Source organism: Eriocheir sinensis, chromosome 6, assembly GCF_024679095.1.
Source record: "Eriocheir sinensis breed Jianghai 21 chromosome 6, ASM2467909v1, whole genome shotgun sequence".
NCBI lineage: Eukaryota > Metazoa > Arthropoda > Malacostraca > Decapoda > Varunidae > Eriocheir > Eriocheir sinensis.
In genome coordinates, this window is record NC_066514.1 from 21,281,355 (window position 1) to 21,300,507 (window position 19,153).

General features: G+C 41.5%; 1 protein-coding gene across 1 annotated transcript in view; it reads right to left on the reverse strand.

The window, feature by feature from the left end:
* Positions 1-19,153, reverse strand: part of LOC126990040 (E3 ubiquitin-protein ligase UBR4-like) — a 120,442-nt gene that overhangs the window by 93,827 nt on the left and 7,462 nt on the right. Inside the window, exons 7-19 of the mRNA XM_050848608.1 lie at positions 17,766-17,820; positions 16,026-16,201; positions 14,930-15,298; positions 14,345-14,590; positions 13,751-13,885; positions 12,311-12,428; positions 8,725-8,952; positions 8,332-8,532; positions 4,311-4,406; positions 4,031-4,156; positions 2,355-2,488; positions 1,067-1,224; positions 642-936 (exon numbers count right to left, since the gene is read on the reverse strand). Coding sequence (XP_050704565.1) covers positions 642-936; positions 1,067-1,224; positions 2,355-2,488; positions 4,031-4,156; positions 4,311-4,406; positions 8,332-8,532; positions 8,725-8,952; positions 12,311-12,428; positions 13,751-13,885; positions 14,345-14,590; positions 14,930-15,298; positions 16,026-16,201; positions 17,766-17,820 — 2,337 coding nt within the window. The remainder of the gene's footprint in view (positions 1-641; positions 937-1,066; positions 1,225-2,354; positions 2,489-4,030; positions 4,157-4,310; positions 4,407-8,331; positions 8,533-8,724; positions 8,953-12,310; positions 12,429-13,750; positions 13,886-14,344; positions 14,591-14,929; positions 15,299-16,025; positions 16,202-17,765; positions 17,821-19,153) is intronic.

A 19,153-nucleotide genomic window follows, 5' to 3' on the forward strand; every position in this document is an offset into this window, starting at 1 on the left:
CAATCCATCCTCATAAGGCAAGTTTCTTGACCAGTGAATCATTTTTGTTATCCTCTTCTACACAGATTCTAACACCTTGATGCAGATTCTATAATGTGGAGACAAGAAATGAGCCACATAATCATGATGCATCTGACTAATGGTAAATACAACTTGAGGATGACTTCAGCACCCTGTTTGCACAGTTCTTAGCCAGGATGCATTGAGCCCTTGGACAGAGAGCAAAGTTCACAAAGACTCCAAAATCCCTCCCACACCCAGACCTGCTTAGGAGAGTGTCACATAGGGAATATAATAGGCCGACCTAGTGAGTTAACCCTTTCCATCCGTGACGCAGACATCGCCGTCACAGTATGGAAAGGGTCAAGAGGAAATTGATGAGGATTAATCCTCATCTAAACCTCTCAATCCTCCTCTAAATTCCTCTTAATCCTCTTCCATTTACTCTTAAGAGATTTAGAAGAGGATTAAGAGATTTAGAAGAGGACTAACCCTTTCCATACGGTGACGCCGTCGGACGCAGATGTCGGCGTAGTCGGAGTAAAGGGGATAATATTTTAAGATGCTGATTATTACCCTGAAGATGAAAATGCCGATAGCAACAATGACAGTGATCCCAATGATGATGATGACAAGCTCACCTGCACTGTTGGAGGTAGTGGCAGATTTAGCAGTCTGGTGGCTAAGTCTAGTGCTCCTGCTCGAGCTACAATCTTCTCTGCTGGTGTGGCTACAAAACATCCATCAAGTGTCTCTAGAGCAGATGATACAAGACGATCCACAGCAGTAAGGGGCAGAGGAGCAGAAGAAGATCCACCCAATGCAGATGACTCCCCACCACTACCTGATGAGCCAGTGCCAGCTGTTCCACTTACAGCAGCGGAGAAATCCTCTGGTTCCTCAGGCCAACCAAAGTCCTCCTTGGTTTTTCCATATCTGAATGATGTTTGAAAGATACATTTTACCTTATTGCTTTTTTTAAACTATTTAGACAACTTAACATGTACAAAATGAGACAAACTTCCCTACAAACATCATTACAGGACTCATTAAAGAAATAACTTACATTTTAACGAAATCAACCATTGTCACATTTGATGGATCAGCTGAAGTTCCAAATGTAATAGTTATGCGTTTGTCTGCCTGCAGTGACTCCTCTCTTGTTAAGGGAACATCAAACCATCGGCTGCGAGTGGCAGTAATTGATACGTTTCGTCCAAATACCTGTTGGCATATTATAAAGTACATTAAATGTTCACATCTTCTTAGCAGCTGGTAAAAAAATTCCTATCAAGGCATTTACACCAGAGAATCAGCTGTCCCTACCATGGGGATTCTAGTCTCTTAAATTTATAACCATGGACCTCAAAGTAGCTTTTTCTTTTCTTCCCAATAAGTTGAACCCCCACTTTCTGCACAATATCTATTTCTTTATAAATCAAGCACTCAACATGCAATAGCAAAGGAAGCACCTACTCAAGGGTCATAGACTATACAGGTAACTCTCGATTTACGCGAGTATTGTGTCCTTGAAGAGGTCGCGTAAATCATAAACAACATAAATTAAACAAGAGGTAGGTTTCTATCGAAAAATAAATATTCACTTCATTCAGTGGAGAGAGAGAGAGAGAGAGAGAGAGAATAACCATATCACTGAGATATCCACTCAGGCACTCTATCTGTAGCGCAGATAGGTTTTCTGGGTGGGGCCTGATGGTCAAACCCAGCCTGTTATGATGCAGGCAGGTATTTATAGCGCTGCCATCTTGCTTGGCTCATGCTGCCCCCTGGAGTTCATTTTTTATTCACTCTTTTAGAGAGACAGAATCTAGAGCCAAGGTTGGTAGATGGTCTTCAGGACAGCATGTGGGTTGTCTTGGGCCACTCTGCAGTGACTGAAAAACCTAACACACTATCATGCCACTCTGGTATGAAAGTTGTCTAAGAGATTCAAGTTTCGTACTTTTTAGCAGTACCAATTAAGCACAAAACTCGGTGCAATACTACAAGCTATAAAATATATTACATAATATTTCTTAACAAGTGGATGAATGTGTTTGAAAATGTGGAATATGTAAGACTGAGAAGCTACATATTAACCCCTCACACAAACCATTTCATAATTCAAAGCATTTGTGATCAGATATCACTGCTACATGGTAAAGCCACAAATTTCACCCATCACACATGGTAAAGCCATTTCATAATATATATCAAAGCATGGTAAAGCCACAAATTTGGTCTGTCGCTGCTACTGGGTTAAGATCTATAACAAATATGAAGGTATTTAAATTAGATTATGAAGAGAAAAACAATGCAAAAACTATTCCATACAATCACAACATATATCTTACCTCTAGATATGCAGGCACCTTCTGCGTGTCCACTGCACCCACTGCCACTCGTAGGCCACAGATGACTAGTGTGGAGTCATTGTTTGTTATCTCCAGCTGGAATCCTCCCGGCTTTGTAGAGGCCACATACATCCCTGAAGAGCAGTAACAAGGAAATTAAAAAAAAGTATTCTGATAATAACTTAATTTTCAGATTTCATTTGGCCTCTCCCTCTCCCCAAAGCAATACATGACTAATCCAAGAGAGCTGCCAAATGTTTGTTTATCCCTGTACTCCAAATAACAGAGATGTTCCACTAGAAAATTTGCCAAAATACCCTCTCTAAAAAATAAACAAATGAAGAGGCAGGATACATAACTCCAGCTGAGCATCTGAGTTTTTATTACCATTTGATATCTTTATTCACCAAGTGCATCTCTCTCTATATATATATATATATATATATATATATATATATATATATATATATATATATGTTCAATTTAACACGAGTTTCATCGATGACGCCACCGCGCGGAGATGCTGCCTCAGTCTGAAGCTAGCCAGCACTGTGAGTGGAATGTTTCTCTGGAATACGTACACTGCATTTTGACCTCTACTATGGCACCCAAGCTCATAGCAAAGTTACTTTTCATCATAGGTAGGTCATTTAGATGTCATTTTCAAGCTTAGAAATTGTGCATTTTTGTGTGTTGACAAACTAATGCTACACTAAATTCTTTGTTGTCCCATAACAAACTGCTTGCCATCTTTACTCATCCCCCACACAGACAAGCTACAACATGTATCAAGCTATTTGCTCATGATGAGGAAAGTCATCATCACAAGAGGAAAAGATTAATATGCTTAATATAAAAAATAATGCTAAATACAGTATATATCTTCTTGACTTATGAGTCTTATATTTAACTTTTTTTCATGTTGAACTGTGAAAAAAAATGTGCATATGGAGGGACTTACGTACTTATAAATTAATTTGTCATCACAGATCTTTCAGTACAGCAAATATAACGGAAACTTCTTCAATTCAGTGGCATATAATGACATCTTTCCGGCTCCAGTGTGCCAGCCTGATGAAATATCTATACATGAAATATCTAAAGTTTTTGCCTGCTCAGTGCTTGTCAGGGCATCATCACCAATCAGTGTGGGTGCCAAGGGGACGGTTCACTTTGTGGCGGTTAACTAACACTCTCCATCGATATTAGATGATGTTCACATGGGACGACTCATATTTCAGTCACCGTTGGTCACCATCATCATCATCATTTCATCGATGCCTGCTCCTAGGAGCTCCCACCAGGGGATGGCCACGGCAGAAGAGTTTCCAACTTTCTCTATCCAGACACTCCCTCCTTGCCTGCTCAAAGTTTCTCAAAGATCTTTCCCCCCTCTCCCTTACATACTCTTGCACCCTATCCCTCCATTTCACTGGAGGTCGTCCTCTAACATTCCCTCCCTCTATCTCACTCACATACACCCTCCTGGTCATCTTACTCTCCTCCATTCACTCCATGTGGCCAAACCACTTAAAAGTCTGTTACTTCACTTCTTCCACCACCACACATGCTGAATGTCCTGTAGGTCCGTTACTTTTGTATGAAAAGGTCAGTCAAAACAATGTAATAATCTTTGGGATTTTTCACTCTAAATTTGGGATCAGAAAAAAACCCACCTTGGCTGTTGAGTCTGTTCTTTAACTGCTGCACATTATATACTTGCAATAGGTCATTTCCTCCATATTCAATATCATTCATCATGGAGCAGTGCTCAAAGAAATCCACGGGGAAGACAACAGAGCCTGGGGATAAATAAAATCAATAATGCAGTTTACAATTACAATTCAAATTATGTAAACCACATTTTTCAAGTTTCTTTATCTCATTTCATCATATAGATGTCATTCACTGAAAATTAGGCTTAGTAAGACTAAATAAGTTATGGAGAAAAATTACCTGATGGTCGCCCTAGTTTAGGAACCTTCTTTTTTCTTGATGGTCGAAGTGTAGATATGGCACTGATAACTTGCATCTGGGGTGACAGCCAAAAGTCTGAGAAAGATAAGTAATCTTTTAGGTTCAAATTGTCAAAATTAAAAGTTATTGTGCATCTGAAACCGACAGTCCTATTTTTCAACCAATAAATAAACAGTATAATTAATCTGAGAGCTGGCTACAATTCAGAGGATATCCACCCTTTTGGGGCCCACAGAGGGATCATTGTTCCTGCTCTGCTTGACTACAAGTACAAGGAGAGTGCTCCTTGTATCAACTATTGCTAGTATTATCCTCAGTAATTTTAGTGAGCCGTGTTGACCAGAAGGAATGTTCAGAGGTCTCTTTTATTTACACTTATATATTCACTTATATCTGAAATAGGAAAGATTTCAAATGTAAAAGGGGAAGCTTGCATGTTTTGACTGAGGAGGCGGTAGCCAAGTGGTCAGCACACTGGCATGGAGATCTCGAGGACCCAGCATTATGTCACACTGCAAGATGCTGACAATTTTCAACCACTGCCACGAGGCATATTACCCACAAGCTGTATAAATTTTACCAACCCAAACTTAAGTGACTTTTGCCACGAGGAGCATTGGGGGTCAGTATGGGAAATTAAGTCAGATATCAACAGCCACTTAATATGATATTTAACTGCCCAATTAACTGACTGGGATTGTCCATGTGTCCAACAGGCCCCTCAAGAGAACCTATCAGCACTAGAGGCCCGTGAATAAATAAATAAACATAAAAATACATAAAAAACAGAATCCTGGTGAGCAGTTGCTTTGTTAATGTATTTGCATTTACTCAGCTGTGGAAACCTTGATACAGCAACATTTGGTTTTCAGAACTTGAACAACAATACACTGCCACGCTACTCAACAACAGGGGTGGAGATGTACCGGTACTGGCAGTACCAGCTATATGGTAAGGTACTGATACCAGACTGCTCGGTACCGGCACCAATACTAGCCAGTCGCACATGGTGTCCCTCATTTCTTCCTCACACGAGTGAGGCTGAGACTGAGTGCCTGAGTGGATATCTCGGTGATATGGTTCTCTCTCTTCCACTGAATGAGGTGAATATTTATTTTTTGATAGAAACCTACCTCTTGTTTGATTTACATAGTTTTTTATTTACGCGACCTCTTCAAGGACACAATACTCGCGTAAATCGAGAGTTACCTGTACTTTTAATTTTATTATTTTATAAATATGATTTTTTTTATTTCTTTAACTGATCTTATACATTTTTTTTCCTAACATGTGGTGGAGCTGAAGGTGAGGGAGGGTACTAATGGCACTGGTTCATATGGTGGTTCTGATAACGCTGGGTCTAAAATCCAAATAAATGTTTAATTTACACGTTTTTTCACTTATACGCGATATTTTATGGATGTCTCACGCAACTGGACTCACACAGCGCCGCGGCCACACAGCTGAGCTCAGTTCTTCCCACGCACCACTTGAACAACAATACAGTACCCATGCTGCCACGCTACTCAACAATAGGGGTGGACATGTACTGGTACCAGTATCGGTACTAACAGTACCAGCTATATGGTACGGTACCGATACCAGACTGCTCGGTACCGGCACCAATACTAGCCAGTCGCACATGGTGTCCCTCATTTCTTCCTCACACAAGTGAGGCTGAGACTGAGTGCCTGAGTGGATATCTCGGTGATATGGATATTCTCTCTCTCTCTCTCTCTCTCTCCACTGAATGAGGTGAATAATTATTTTTTGATACAAACCTACCTCTTGTTTGATTTACATAGTTTTTGATTTGCGCGACCTCTTCAAGGACACAATACTCACGTAAATCGAGAGTTACCTGTACTATTAATTCTATTATTTAATAAATATGATTTTTTTTATTTCTTTAACTGATCTTATACAATTTTTTCCTAACACGTGGTGGAGCTGAAGGTGAGGGAGGGTACTAATGGTACTGGTTCATATAGTGGTTCTGATAGCTGGAAAGCCAACTAGTGATGCAATCTTCATGACCAGTGACGGGCCAAATTTGTGGCTTTACCGTGTAGCAGTGACGGGCCAAATTTGTGGCTTTACCGTGTAGCAGTGACGGGCCAAATTTGTGGCTTTACCGTGTAGCAGCGACGGGCCAAATTTGTGGCTTTACCGTGTAGCAGCGACGGGCCAAATTTGTGGCTTTACCGTGTAGCAGCGACAGGCCAAATTTGTGGCTTTACCGTGAAGCAGCGACGGGCCAAATTTGTGGCTTTACCGTGTAGCAGCGACGGGCCAAATTTGTGGCTTTACCGTGTAGCAGCGATGGGCCAAATTTGTGCCATGATATAAACCCCCCAAAATAGATACATAATCTGATGACTAATGCTTTGATCTATATAATGAAATGGTTTGTGTGAGTGATGATTTTTTCTCATTTTTTTCACTTAGAGGGACCATTAACCCAAGAACGTCGGCAGACCCTTTTCTGGGCTTTCACGAGTCGTGGCTGTGGTACGGTGGACCCTAAAAAGGCCTCGCCATAAAACCCATAATTCGAGCTAATTTTAGGCAGTGGTGGCATAGAGCAACCCACCATACATGCCCTGGGTCATAGTGGTGGGTGAGTGATCTTGAGAAGGGATTTTTGTCATAGGTGGTGCTGTAAGGTCATGGCAGACTGAATTAGCTATCCACACAGTAATCACTTGTCAAATTCTCTATAGTAGACAATAAGCAACTCTCGGCTAGATGCCACACGTCACAAGACTTTATTTTGTAACAAACACCACCCAAAAAGAATGGAGTTTGAGTAAAAGTAAATATTTTTAACAGCTTTGTGGTTATGAGAGGAGTACTGTGATGTACGTTCCATGCTCTTTTCTTAGTCTCAAAACGCAGTGTAACTTTGCCGTTTCTCGACCACTTCTTGGCTTAAGCCCACGGGTTAAGAAACATGATCCTCGCAGCTACCAGGTTAAGGCTCGGTCACACAAGCTAGTTTCTTGGGAATTTTTTCCAAAATTCTCCCCTGGCAATTTTTTGCTGCAAATTTATCCTCAAGTTTGGTAACACAGAGGACTGTTGCATTCTGTCAAATATCTGCAGAAAAGATGCAAAACAAGCAATGGATCCAGACATTGCCACGGTTGCTTTATGGTGTTTGCTGAAGAAAAGAAATGAACAGAGAGTGCCTGAGGACTCATGAATGGTTGGCTCAGCAACAAAAGGAGTGTGTGCTACAGGTTTCTACAAGAACTTAGCAATGAGGGCCCAGAAACAATGAGACAGTGGCCTCACGGTGACTGGGATGGGTGGAGAGAAGAGATAAGAGGAGAGAAGAGAAAAGAGAAGATAAGGGAGGTCAGGGGGTAGGCGGTGGCTGAGTGGTTGGCGTCCCAGTCCCACGTTTCGCCGCATACTGGATGACACGGGTTCGAATCCGACGCTACCACCTGGGATTTTTCAAGTCACCGCTGAGTGGCCTAAGACTACTCGAATCCTGGCCGCTGCACAGCTGAGGTTTTTCAGTCACCGCCGAGTGGCCTAAGACTACCCACATGCTAGCCTGAAGACCAGCCATCAACCTGGGCTCTAGATAACCTCTCCGAAGAGAGGCTCAAAGATGAGTTCCAGGGGACAGCATGAGCCACCACAAGATGGCGCCACTATAAACACTCGCCTGCACCAGAACGGGCTGGGCCAACCATCAGGCCCCACCGGGAAGAAGCCTACCAGCGCAATAGGCCGCGACGTAAAAAAGAAAAATAAATAAATAAATAAAATAAAAAATCTGTCCTGAAGACCACCCATTAACCCGAACCCTAAAGGAAGTGTCCAAGGGGAATCAAGAATGAGCTCCAGGGGGCAGCATGACCCAAGGATAGATGGCGCCTCTATAAACACTTGCCTGCATCACGACGGGCTCGGGTTGAACATCTGGCCCCTCAAAAAAATATCATTTTGTTTACTTCACAGCTAAGTAAATACACATAGTTGTTACCTGTTGCCTGAGAGTTAGCATTGTAAATCCTGAGAGAGCCATCTTCACACAGCAGGATGAGAGTGGTCTTGGCCTCATGGTTAGGGGCCCATGAGTGCCTCAGAGCTACCAAGTCGGTCATCTTACTTTTAGCAGGCAAAACACGTATTTCTTGAACAAGAATCTGATCAGGCTTCACCATAAGAATCACCGGGTTGTTACCTGAAAAGATACACAGGAATTTTGAATTGAAAAATTTGCATATAAATCATTACATGAAAACCAGTCTTACATACAATATGAAGTAGGTGTATAGGCATAAATTATGTAGATGAGGGCTTGTATAGTCATACAGAGAATGAGATATCAATGAATGTTGAAAATGTCACTAAATATCTGTATTGAGTCACTTACTTGACTGTGTGAGGCAAGTAATAAGTCCAGGATGACCGGTGACCTCTCCCCACTGGCAGAGTGGCTGGGGCGCCATCTTGCCACCACTACTTCCAGTGCTGCTGTTACTGCTACTGCTGCTGCTGCTGCTGCTACTGCTGCTGCTGCTGCTGTTACTGCTGCCCCCTCCTGTCCCATTGCCTCCTTTAATACTTACAATAAACAGCTTGTCAACTTTTTCATTTTCATCTGCAATAAATTAAATAATAAATCATTCCAGAGTTTGGGAAGAAACAAAACTATTATCTGAAAAATGATCAAATGACGCAAGAGACATAAAATATATTTGGGGAGACATTGGCCGAGTGGTTAGCATGCAGGTGCTGAATCCAGGAGGACATGGGTTCACATCCCGCCTCCCACAACAAGCTGGGATTTTTCAGTCACAACCGAGTGTCCAAGACTATCCACATGCTGCCCTGAAGACCACCTATCAACCCAGACCTTACATTCTCTCTCTGAAGAGAGGATCAAAGGTGAGCTCCAAGAGCCAGGTAGTTGGAAAGTTTGGTTTAGTCGGCGCATCATCTGTGGTCATATGCCGGAGAGAGACAGAGGGGGAAGGAATTATAGGAGAAGGGAACAGATCCCAGGAGATGGGACACAGCCCCCGATTAATACCTGGTACCCATTCACTGTTGGGTGGACAGGGGCGTAGGGTTTCTGAAAAGCCGCCCAAATTTTTCAACTCCGCCCGGGAATCAAACCCAGGAATCGGACTCTCTCGGTTGTGAGCTGAGTGTGCTAACCACTGCACCACGAAGCCCCCCAAGAGCCAGAATGAGACTAGTAAAAAGGTGCCACTATAAACACTTGCCTGCACCATAATAGGATGGGGCCAACCATCAGGGCCCACCAAAAAAGCCTACCAGTGCCACACGCTGAAATGTGGGGAAAAAAAAAATTGGCAAGAACTTGATTTACTTCCTTCACTTTCTATAAAGACTGGCTGGTGAACCATGACTGGTATACCAGGGTGAAGCCCGGGTCACATGCTGCCAAGTCAATGACCGAATGCGAGACAACTTTCTGTCGCCTTCCACTCAGGGAGGCGGTGGCTGAATGGATAGTTTGACGGCACCGCGTTCAGGACGACGCAAGTTCAATCCCTGCCTAGTGCCACCAAGCTGGGATTTTTCAGCCGCCGCCGAGTGGCTTAAAACTATCCACATGCTGTCCAGAAGACCACCTATCAACCCGGACTTTACATTCTAGGATTAAAGATGAGCTCCGGGAGGGCAGCATGAGCCAATGCAAGATGGCGGCACTATAAACACTCGCCTGCGCCAGATCGGACTGGGCCGACCATCAGGCCCCACCGGGAAGAAGCCTTGGACCGACGACCATCAGGATCCACTGGGAAGAAGCCTAGCGGTGCAACAGGCCACAACGTAAAAAAAAAAATAAATAAAAAAAAGTGTCATGCCTCCCAACCAGCCAAGATTCTGGTTTGCTCACAAGTGCCTCGTGAGTGTTTGACAAACGGTCATGCCATTTTGAAGAATGCGACAAGATCACTTGACGACCACTTGATGCAATTGTGTTACATTCTAGGATTGCCCCTCTCTAGAAGGTCCCCACGGATGTTTATTTTCCGCTTCTTTCTTGGGGGTGGGGGGTCGGCCCAGCCTGCAGCCAAGGGCGAGGCGAGTGTTTATAGTGGCGCCATTGCTGCTGGTTTGGCTCCCCGCTCCTTCGTTCTTGATCTGATTCTGGCTTCGGTTGAGTGGTCGGGTCCGGGGGGGGTTGGGGACAGAATGGGTAGTTTTTAGTTGCCACTCGAGTGACAGAAAATGGTAGTAGCGAGATTCAAGAACGCCTCGTCTCCATCGAATGGTGATGAACCCAATGCGCTACCAGTTCGGCCACCGCCTACCCTAAAGAGGTGGCAAGGGGGCACGGTATCACCCCTGAACCAATCATCATCACATATCTCACCTGCGTCCCACCACTGTCAATAACAAGAGACTGCTTGCTCACCGTGCTATGTTAGCTGCAAAATCTTAACATCCAAACACTGACTTTGGTGTGCAAAAAAAAGCTTGAGAAGGAGGAGGAGGAGGAGGAGGAGGAGGAGGAGGAGTACAAAGGAAAAGCAAACAGCAACAGACCTCTTGGTCCTAACAAGGCTGTTTGTTGTTGCTACCATCTACTCTAATCTACGAGTCAGAGACACAGGACAGCAAAGGCGAGGGCTCCTCCCCTCCCACCAGTCCCTCCAGCCGAGGCTGGCACGAATCAAAAGGAAGAATACCATGTAGTATACAAAAACTACAATGGAATTTTCCATGGACAGAAGGAAGATCATACACGACAACTAAGCTAACACGACTTTCAGTTAGATCAGAGCAAAATAGCGGATGTTCGGGTTAGCTCCTAAATATTTGTCTAGTCGGTTTTTGAACGTGCAAATAGTTTCGCTTTCGACGACGTTTTGACGCAGACCATTCCATACACTGATGACAAGGTTGAAGAAGAAGTGTTTTGATTCATTTGAGTTGAAACGCTTCCTCGTTATTTTGTATCCATTGTTTCTTGTTACACTTGATTGAAAGACTAAAATAATCATGAACATTAATGTTATTGAATCCCTTGAAAATTTTAAACACTTCTATAAGGTCACCTCTTAGCCTGCGCTTTGATAGGCTGAATAAGTTAAGTTCTTTAAGTCTGTCTTCAAACGGTTTGTTCGCAGTCTAGGGATCATTTTAGTAGCTCGACGCTGCACCCTCTCGAGTTTAACTGTATCTTGTCTGTATAAATAAATAAATAAATAAATAAGTAAAAATTAAGCAGAACAATGTTATATAAAATTAAGGTCTAATGGGGAAAATTTAATTGGGACCTACCTACACCTAAAAAACCCAACTTGAAATAAGGTAAATAAAACATAAAAGAGCTGATTTAAAGTTAAACTGAATATTACTAACCTTGGTTAACTCGGTTGCCAATTTAGGATAGCCAACTATAGTAATGTAGCTCTACGGTACAACTGACAAGATTAGCCACATATTGTTTACATGGGCGTGGCTACTTACCGAGCAGTGCATGGTAAACTAAAGCAAACGAGAATAGGTCAAAGAGCAGATGAAAGGAAAGATGAAAGGGAATGATGACATACATGAAGAAAGAAAGAAAGTTTGGAAAGTTTGGTTTTGTCTGCACAACATCTGTGGTCATGTGCCGGAGAGAGACAGAAGGGGAAGGAATTATAGGAGAAGGGAACAGATCCCAGGAGACGGGACACAACCCCCGATTAATACCTGGTACCCATTCACTGCTGGGTGGACAGGGGCGTAGGGTATCGGAAAAGCTGCCCAAATTGTTCCACTTCACCCGGGAATCGAACCCAGGCTCTCTCGGTTGTGAGCCGAGCATGCTAACCACTGCACCACGAAGCCCCCAGAAATAAATTGTAAACAGGAACTTCAAGCTTATGGCAATATAGAAGAAAGATTATAAAAAAATACAAGGAGATTTTAATGTCTCATCAAAAATAAAAGCAAATAAGGTGATTGAGAACAAAATAAATTAAAGAAATTCTTACTTATAGACACGAGGGGGGCAAGGAAGCTCTTGCCATGAGCATAACTGAAGCAGAGCAGTTGAAGGGTGTGGGAATAGTAGATTGACACTCCTCCTCCACCTATCTGGCCATTGCAGTCCTAGGGAGAAAACAAACATTTATTAACTTACAGAAACTCATTTTCTTCTTAAGAGATGATTTTGTTGTATTGGAAACTCATCCAGGTTCCAAAGTTTTCCTGTCAATAGCTGAGTTGGTAAATGCACACTGTTTGAAAATGTTGTATATGAGCTACTAGCTAACCCGGTACCAGCGACGGGCCAAATTTGTTGCTTTACCGTGTAGCAGCGAGCGACGGGCCAAATTTGTTGCTTTACCGTGTAGCAGCGACGGGCCAAATTTGTTGCTTTACCGTGTAGCAGCGACGGGCCAAATTTGTTGCTTTACCGTGTAGCAGCGACGGGCCAAATTTGTTGCTTTACCGTGTAGCAGCGACGGGCCAAATTTGTTGCTTTACCGTGTAGCAGCGATGGGCCAAATTTGTGCCATGGTATAAACCCCAAAAATAGATGATACATAATCTGATCACAAATGCTTTGATATATATTATGGAATGGTTTGTGTGAGGGGTGATTTTTTTTCATTTTTCTCGCTTGGAGGGACCATTAAGAAACATGATCCCCGCTGCTACCGGGTTAACTTCATCAGTTTTGAAGATTATATTTGGTGCTCTGAAAAAGTGGTGTGCTATTCATGAAGCTTAAGGCTAACTTTTGAACATGAAATAAGGAAACTCCATTATACTTGCATCTCTCTCTCTCTCTCTCTCTCTCTCTCTCTCTCTCTCTCTCTCTCTCTCTCTCCCCTATCCCATTTGTGTTGTTACTCTATGCTTAACACAAACATTGCCACTTCTTAACCCAGTAGCAGCAGGGATCATGTTTCTTAATGGTCCCTCTAAGCAATAAAAATGAGAAAACATCATCACTCACACAAACCATTCCATAATATATATCAAAGCATTTGTGATCAGATTATGTATCATCTATTTTGGGGGGTTTATATCATGGCACAAATTTGGCCCGTTGCTGCTACACGGTAAAGCCACAAATTTGGCTTGTCGCTGCTACTGGGTTAATCCACCACCCACTCCCTATTTATTTTATTTTATTTTTTTTTTTTTTTTTTTATTGAATCCAAGTCCCGGTCTCGTCTTCTACTTTTCGTTCATTTTCCACACATTTCAAACAGCCACTTGTTCAGCTGCCGTTCCTTTTTGCCATAGTCCTCTGAGAGACCCATGAATAAAGATCAGAGGACCTCTATAACTATCCTAGGAAAATATCTTGTCGCAAAACTGAGTCCCTCTGACACTGCTGTTCAGACTTATTAAAAAATTATAACTACAGAACAGCCTCTCTCTATATATATCCATTTGTCATAGCTCAGATAAAAGCATACCTTTAGATCCTGATGGTGAACCTGCAGCACATTGGTCACATAGAAGGGGCCATGCTGTGCTGAGCTCTCTTCACTAAGCACTTGTGTATAGATGTATCCAGAGGACGCCATGGCAACAAGGTAGCAGCTGTTGTCCTGCCATGAAAAATGACCAGTAAACAATACACACTTTTTTTTACAGCTGTAGAGCCACCCATGGCACAAAATAAATGAAGAGCTAGGGTTCCTGAAGGAAAGGAGATCAGAATTGCCAGCCAGCGAGTGTTGGCTCACAGGCTCCATGAAGCTTGAGCTGTTCTTTCAATTATCTTAAATTATCTGTGTTTCTCTGGGGCTTGTAACACTTACACTTCAATATAATAAGTGACACTATTGATAATCACAAAGTAGATGATCATAATAATAGCAAGGTCTGAGGTTAGGCATATTTTAGCATCTAGCATTGAGTTATGCAATTCCTGCTGATGGGGTCATGTGTTAAAATATGTGGAGTACTGCAGATCAGCACGAGTGAATTTAACAGTTTGTTTTAGAAGAATCATCAATAGGGCAAAAGTTTGAGATAGAACACACACAAAGGATAATACGACCTACCTGTGTGCAAACAAAGCAAGCATCCTTAATTTTTCCAGATGGGAGAAGGAAAAAGTACTGTGGGGATAGAGAGTCAGCACTGAGATCATATATCTTGACAAACTCAGCTGTGATGAGGGCCAGCTGGGTTTGCTGCCCAGGCAACCATACTGCTTTGATGATGTAATTGCCTGACTCCAGCTGTGGGTGAAGCACTAAGTGGTCCGACACACTGCCTGCACTAGCAAAGGTCAGCACATGGCAGTCCTGGTAAGAAATAAGAACATAAAAATAAGGTATATATATTAACCCAGTAGCAGCAACGGGCCAAATTTGTGGCTTTACTGTGTAGCAGCAACGGGCCAAATTTGTGCCATGATTTTAACCCCCCCAAATAGATTCATAAATTGATCACAAATACCTTGATATATATTATGAAATAGTTTGTGTGAGTGATGATTTGTTCTCATTTTTCTCGCTTAGAGGGACTATTAAGAAACATGATCCCCGCTGCTACCGGGTTAAATATACCATCAGATTTTGTAAGCATTTTCCCATCTTATTACTGCTCCTACCTAGCCACTCAGAAAGAAGTGTTTAACTAACCTTGAGGCCACACACTGCAAGATAGTCATCATTAGATGGGTTGGCAGTGATGGAGAGAACAGTGAAGGGTACTGGAGCCGAAGACAAGCGAGTTAGAGTCAGCTTCCTTTTGGCAGAGTCATGTTGCTTCAGGAGTGAAGAAAGTTGCAACACAGTGATCTTTCCCTTTTCATGAGATACTGCTAAATGCTGCCTCTTTCCCCCTGGGGAAGCCAAGCAGCACATGGCCACACGGCGAATCATATAGGAGGACACCAGTGGGCGGATCGTTTGGCCTTGTTCTCCTGAATAATTTAGGCGGACATTCTCAAAGGCCCCTTCCTGGGACCCCAGTGTGGGCAGCATCAAGCTCTCAGTTGGCTCAACTGACTGCAATTTATATCAAAAGAGAAATTCTAGAGGTTACATAAAATACACCTTAAATCATTATAATTTTTACAATTTGATAAACAACACTGAATTGTCATATGATTATACAATTTTTTCTTAAAAAATAACATTCAAGAAATGAGCCCTTTGATTTCTTAACCCTATCAGCAAACTGAGGCTTATAAGATGCCATTTCAGTGCATATTCACCAACAAGAGAAAAAAAAACTTGCACGGCCTTTCTTTCAATACTCTTGATATTTAGGAATGATATGGTAAATTTCATTGAATCATATGGGAAGCCAAAAGAAATTATATGGTTGGCTTTGTGTTATAGAGATCTTATGACATAACTTGCTCTGGAACTAACAGTTCAATCACATTGGCCCTTGAGACTGAGGTAGGTAGGCAAGATCTACCCTGGAACACAAGACATGAGTGAGATCCAGGATACCACAGTTAACCTTCCACAGAATTCCCTAATCACCCCTTTAACAACCAACCCCTGTATTTGTAACTAGAGATGTTAACCACTAAACCATACACTATGTAATATTCATCTAACATTTAACACTTATATGCACTAAATTACAAAACTTCTTTGTTTTTCTAACTTAACTCTATTTCATTAAACCTAAACAGTACCCCTGTCCTTACTTTTAAAATCGTTAAAGAAACAAAATTGTCAAGAATCAAGAAAATATAATATATTGGATATCCCTACAAACCTTAGGATTGGTGTGAACTTGGTGTAGTGCTGCTAAGGCTCGCTGGTAGGAACCTACAGAGCTGGATTCAGTGACACTTGCTTGGATGGTGGGCATGAGATCATTCAGCAGGTCAAGCACTGTTGCTGCTACCTCACTGCTGCTCACCTCACCAACCAAAAGGTCTCTTACATTCTCTGTCAGATGAAGGTTAAAATAAAAATGTTACCCAAGTTTATTTTATATACACTCGGCCCTCTATATAACATACTTAATGGGGAATTAACTAATCTGTTACTGGAGAATAAGCTCTTGCTTAGTAACAGTGTTCAGTAATGTATTTGTTGGCCTCAAAGATTAATTTTTCCTCAAAATAAAACTTAGACATTTACCATGTGCCTTGGACACCAAATGTTGCAATACCTGAAGGTGTTAACTAGGCCTATAGAAAGTGTACATATCAGATAAGATATTGTGGTTGTTGTTGAAGGGCTGTGTTGGTCTAGCAGACCCAACTCCCTCTGGCAGTGTACCATGATGACGAGGAAGCAAAAATGGCAGCCATTGTTGTTGTTTTGATGTAGGTGTTAGTTCATGGATGGTATTGTTCATAAGTTTGTGTGCTAATAAAGAAGTTGTAGTAAAACTTCAGTGGTAATATAAGCTAAATCACACACGATAATATAGTAATAACAATGAGGAAGTTGAAAGCGGAGTTTGGGGAAGTGATTCAGGCACTGACCGAGGTTAAAAAGAGAGATGAAGAGGCAAGAAGAGATAAGGAGACCAAGAAAATGATAGAGAGCTTGAGGGAGGAAGTAATAAAATTGACCAAGGAACAGATGGAAAGACAAAAAGAAAGAGCAAAACTGAAGATGGAAAAACTAGAAAAAGGCCATGACATACAAATTATGAAAATGGAAAGAGAGAGGAGTGTGATGGGGACAAACAAAGACATGGAGAAGAAGATGGAAGAAATGATAAAGAGAGAGGTAGCAGAGAAGACAGGAAATGATCAACAAAGTGTGGGTGTGAGGGTAGAGGAAAAGATTAAGCCTGTAGCCACTGATGAATTGAAGGAGTGGAGAAGTGAAGAGGACAAGAAAAAAAATGAGCTTTAGGGAAGTCCTAGAACAACAACAACAGGAACAGAGGCAAGACACAGATAAAGAAGTTGTGAATGTACTAAAAAATAGAGAAGCAGAGGCCTATGCCCCCCTTTCCCAACCCTGGGGTCACAAAGCATTTTTCTTGGGGTCACCAAGACCTCAAAATATATAAAATGGTATTATTATAATATAATGACACATATACAACTAAGCCAGTGGGGTCACAGTCATGTCTAGAGGTGCATGATTGGGAGCACCTGAAAAAAAGGTTGGGAACCGCTGCCCTATGCACTGAGCTTATTGAGACTATAGGAAGGGCCAGCACTGCACCTGGCTGACACATGTTCAAGAAGAGGACCTACTGAGTGGTCTGGTCCGCTTGTTCAGTGGCGGATGAAGTTCATTAATTCCAAAATCAGTTAAATTGAGGGGCAAGCGTACTGTTTAATCTTAAATATGAAAGATTATATCAAAAATATAATACAAAAAAGAAAGATCAAAATAAATATTTCAAAAAATCAAAAGCAGAAATGGAATTGAAGTTGAACTCATTACAATATTTCCCGTCATTTCTCTCTCACACCTCCAGAAAATAACACAGCTCTACATTTTCTATCACTACTGCTCTACTAAAGAATGTCAAACTACTCACCTAGTTTCTTTGCCAAGGCTTGCCTCTGCTTGTGTGTATCATCTCTGTGTTTGTCCTGGAGTATGGACAAGAAAGTTAATTAAAGGTTAAAACTATAAAACAAATATTTATCTATCTCAAGCTCTGACATTCTATCCCCAACTTGAACTTCCAATGACGGGGTAGATTGAGGAGAGCATGAGGAAGGTTACCATGTAGTCATTTTTGCCCAGGTGAGTTTTCTCCCTCTGATTTACACTTCATACCAAAGCCCACCACAAGAAGTGTCACAGGGCCAAGTGTGACACTTCAACTGATGGGTACTGTATATATATATATATATATATATATATATATATATATATATATATATATATATATATATATATATATATATTGTATATATATTATATATATTATATATATATATATATAAAAATGAAGAAGGAAGAACATGTGAACCAGCTGTAGAGGAAAAGTATGAAGGCTACTTGTCCTGTGGTGATCGAGTACTGGTCCTGTAGCAAGTCAGGCACCCGTGAATCATTGCCATGAAATATATTTTTGTTGATAATAACAATAAATGTAGTTATGAAGTTCAATGAGCTAGATTTTTTTAATACAAAGTAATATGATTAAATTTCATTTCTTATTAATACGATACAAATTAGACAACATAAATAGACAAGTTGGCAACTTATAATTTTATGTGAAAAACTCATCTTGGGTAATGCATATTAAACTATGGTTTCATCCAACATTGGCAAAGTTTAATACAAGAAAATGGCCTCATAAGACTGAAACAAATAATCAGAGGGAACTAACAAGGATTAATGCAAAAAAAAAAAATAAATAAATAAATAAATAAATAAATAAAATTAATAAATCTTTTTTTTAAGAAAATTCATGATTTCTTCCAACACTGCAACTCATCCTTCATGTGTAGAGAAGCACTTGCATCCTTATAGAAGGATCGGGTTCCCTCCAGCACACCCTCGAACACCATATATCCTTAGAACATCCCACAACCCCTTCCTGTCAACCCTGTCATAAGCCTCCTCCAGGTCCATGAATGCAGAAAACAGCCTCCTATCCTTCTCTAGGTATTTTTCAAATGAAATGAATGAGGGGGATGCTGATAGGGTTTTGGTTGTAAGAGAGCCAGGTAGGACACGTAGAACAAGTTAAATAAATTCAGATTCAACAAAGACATTGGCAAGAATTGGTTTACTAATAGAGTTGTGGATGAGTGGAACAGGCTTGGCAGTCATGCTGTGAGTGCCAATATCATAGATAGTCAAGGAAAGGTTGGAGAAATTCATGGATGGTGAGGTAAGGTGGGGTTAGGCTTAAAAAGCTGCCTTGTATAAACCAACCAACCTCTTGAAAACTCCTTACACTCTCGTTCT